Below are 3,292 nucleotides of genomic sequence, written 5' to 3'. Positions count from 1 at the left end.
GGCCCCCCAGCCCCAGCCGCCGCCGCCACCGCCCCGCGCGAGGCTCCGCGGACATGGGCGCCCTCGGCCCGACTCCCTCAGCGGACCCACCCGCCTCCGGCACCGCCGAATTCCCGCCGCCAGTCGAACCGGGCACGCCTCTAGCGGGAAGGGGCGGTGCCAGCACCGGAAGGGGAACGGGGCAGCGGCGGCGGCAGCGGGGCGGCTGGGGCAGAGCTCTTTGGCCCCGGGGCGAGGGGAAGGCTGCAGCGGGTTGACGGGAGGTGAAAGCGTCGAGGTGAGGCGGTGAGGGTCTCTCCACAGCGGGGTCAGAGGTGCCAGGAGGGAGCAGAGCAAGCTTGTCCTGCGGGTAACGCGTTTGCCTGCGCTCTGGTCCCGGCTCACTCCAAACCGTGCCCTGACAGGTAGCGTAGCTTCCTATTTCCCCATTCCAGATACCAAGGTTTTATTTTTAACTCATCTAGCAGCATAGGTGGAGTCAGTGTGCACATTAATACACCTAACCCACGCTGTAACATGACTGAAAAAACCCACCCAAACCCTGTTCTGTGCATGGGTGGCATTACAGAGCCAGGCCAATGCACTGGCCATCTCCAACTTCATACCTGCCTACAGCAAACACGGTCAAAACCTTGCAGCAGTTAAGAAACTGTTATAAAGTCATCACACCACCAAATAAGCTAAAATACCATGAAACAGCAGTTGAGGATGGCCAGGTTGCAAGTCCTCTTTAAGATTTTAATTTGATGACTACAGCACCCAGCAGCATTTAGTTACAAGCTCTACCTACAGCTGAGCCTTGGTTGTGTGGTGGTGAATGGCTCCTCCAGAAAACAGTCTGTGGTAGGATGCGTCAAGAATAAAACTTGATCCAGCTCCCACCCCTCACTTAACCGTATCCCTGAGGAGAGGTGTGGGGGCATATCACAATCTTGCCAAGTGACAAAAATTGGGTTAATATATAAAGGAACATATGAAATGACTCAAAGGGAGAAAGTCTACCATGGCTAGGAACAGAAGTGTGCTTACTATTTCACAATAACATCTGTGTTCAAAGTGTGCTCTACACCTTGCTTTGGTGGTGATGCTTCACGTACCTTGGTCTGATAAATCTACCATGAAGCCTTGCATAGCATACTTGATTAAAGCCAGACACACAATAGAAGGGGGAAGAAGGATGACAACACAGGAAGGACAACCACTACCTCCCAAACACAGCCTAAGAGTTTCAGAACTCCAGATTTCACTCAGAAGTTGTTTTTGATAATAAGAACACTAACCATCAGAAACCATACTGAAGACGAAGGGTGTTTGGTGCTTAGGAATCCTGATTTAGCAAGTTGCATCCAACAGAATCCCTTACAGACACTGGCCAAAAGCCTACACAAATATCAGACCAAAGCAGAAAGTTACTTTCCAGAGTGTCAACAACCAGTATTTGTCCTCCATTTAGTATGTTTGTAGCAGTGGAGTCCTACAGCTTGTCAGTTACCCAGTGAACGCAGGGTTGTTAGTCAGCAGCATGGTGACTTGATAAACACTTGACCAAGTTGAAATGCAGAAATATTTATTTTGGTTTCCTTCATTGGTTTTGAAAATTGTTTTGGTTTTATAAAACATAGAAATAGCCAACACTAAGCAAACATTTGAATTCCAATGTAACAAACTACTGCTCTAACAGTTGACTTTGATTTGTGTACCTTAATTGCACACATGTATGAAATTATGCTACAGAGTAGTGCATTACAATCACACACAAATCTTAGTGCAAACCTTGTTGTGCTTGTATTTTACATATATCCATGTTTTTTTGAAAACAGCAATGAATGCTAATGCAAAACCAACTGTTAAGGATAGTAAAAGACTTCTGCTTTCATAAGGCTTATTTCTGCTGATTTCTCAAACAAAAACTAGTATTTTGTAGTTTATCTGGGAATTAGGTTTTTATCCCTGAACAAATACCTATCCTGTGCCAACACACAGTCCGTTGGCATACATAAATACTTCCAATTGCTGCAAAGCATCAGGCAAAAACATTCTACCTGATCTATTTTGCTATTCAGTGAAGAATACTCAGTGGCTCATATATAAAGCACAGAAAACAGAGGTTATGTCAGAAGCTCTTCTCCTTACAGAGGACCTGGCACATTTTTAAAATGCATTTTAAATACACGCTCATTACAGGGAAATGAGTGGCTAGTACAGGTGCAGTTTACCTGACTGTTAGCATAGCCAGCCTCCTGAATGGTTTTAAGTCTCTAGTGTTCTTGCCAGAGTTAGGATCTGTTCATTTACCAGGCTGGCACCATTCTGGAATTCGTGTTCATAAAGCAAAGACCACACTTGCTGAATTAACTGCATCCACACTTTCAGTGCAGAGCCATCATATGCAGACTTACTCTGAGGAACTTGCATTCATCAGTCTCCTTCGTGTGAAGTTCTGACTTTTACTTATAAAAATAGATCTCAGAACTGGCTGCAGATAGAGAAGGGAGGGAAAAACCCACTCAGATGTTTTGCTCCAGTTAACATTAGGACTAATGCAAGATGTGATACCAGCTATACAACTGTAAAAGTTTGGGTTTTTGGTGGTTTGTGTTTTTGTCTTTTTGAACAGATTAAGTAACCCTTTTGAGGATGCAAGATACTTAGAGGCATTTTCAAACCTGCCAAATCCTTTGTGGAACTGCTAACTGCAAAATACACTGCAGACAGCAAACGTGCTGGCAATAAGAAAACCTTACCTCCTTGGTAAAGGAGAGTCCGATTTTTGGCAAGGAAGTCTTAAATAACTTAGATATAGTTACCATTTATAGTTAAGGCTCTTCTTGGAAATTGTAGGTCACCATAAAAACAGTATGCAACACAACTTGACAGTAAGGCAGTGTTCCATTTCTTCAGTGTTCCTATGGCAAGTACCCATTTTTGTACAAGTTAATGATTGCACAGTTTCCTTCCCTATGTTTGCTGTAGTCAAATTACAGATATGAAGGCCAACAGTAGACATCGGACATGTGCCACTTCCCTCATTCCATTCTCAGTTACATTTTGGCATTGGCATAGAGTTCATTTATCTGTGACTGGAAATATTTTCGCAGTTCTGGTCTCTTCGCCTTCAGGGTTGGTGTCAGCAGGCCGTTTTCAATAGAAAACATTTCACTGTGCATGGCAATGTCTTTGACCTGCAAAGTAAACAGTTACTGGCCAAGCTGCATTCCTTGGAATAGACAAGGTTATTAAGGATTACCCAGACATCATAAAGCCCAGATGCAAATTAAAAGCAGTTTCTGGA

The 3,292-nt window shown here is 44.3% G+C and overlaps 1 protein-coding gene across 1 annotated transcript in view; it reads right to left on the bottom strand.

Annotated features, from left to right (window-relative positions):
- Window positions 1-1,550: 1,550 nt before the first annotated feature.
- Window positions 1,551-3,292, bottom strand: part of ACSL1 (acyl-CoA synthetase long chain family member 1) — a 29,032-nt gene continuing 27,290 nt past the window's right edge. The window contains exon 20 of the mRNA XM_061371788.1: window positions 1,551-3,182. Coding sequence (XP_061227772.1) covers window positions 3,042-3,182 — 141 coding nt within the window. The 3' untranslated portion in view covers window positions 1,551-3,041. The remainder of the gene's footprint in view (window positions 3,183-3,292) is intronic.

Source organism: Neopsephotus bourkii, unplaced genomic scaffold (assembly GCF_033783945.1).
Source record: "Neopsephotus bourkii isolate Nb327-2 ecotype Australia unplaced genomic scaffold, CSIRO-AGI_Nbou_v1 NB_168, whole genome shotgun sequence".
NCBI classification, from domain to species: Eukaryota; Metazoa; Chordata; class Aves; order Psittaciformes; family Psittacidae; genus Neopsephotus; species Neopsephotus bourkii.
Note: the sequence above shows the minus strand (reverse complement) of the source record. Positions and strands in the feature narration are given on the sequence as shown.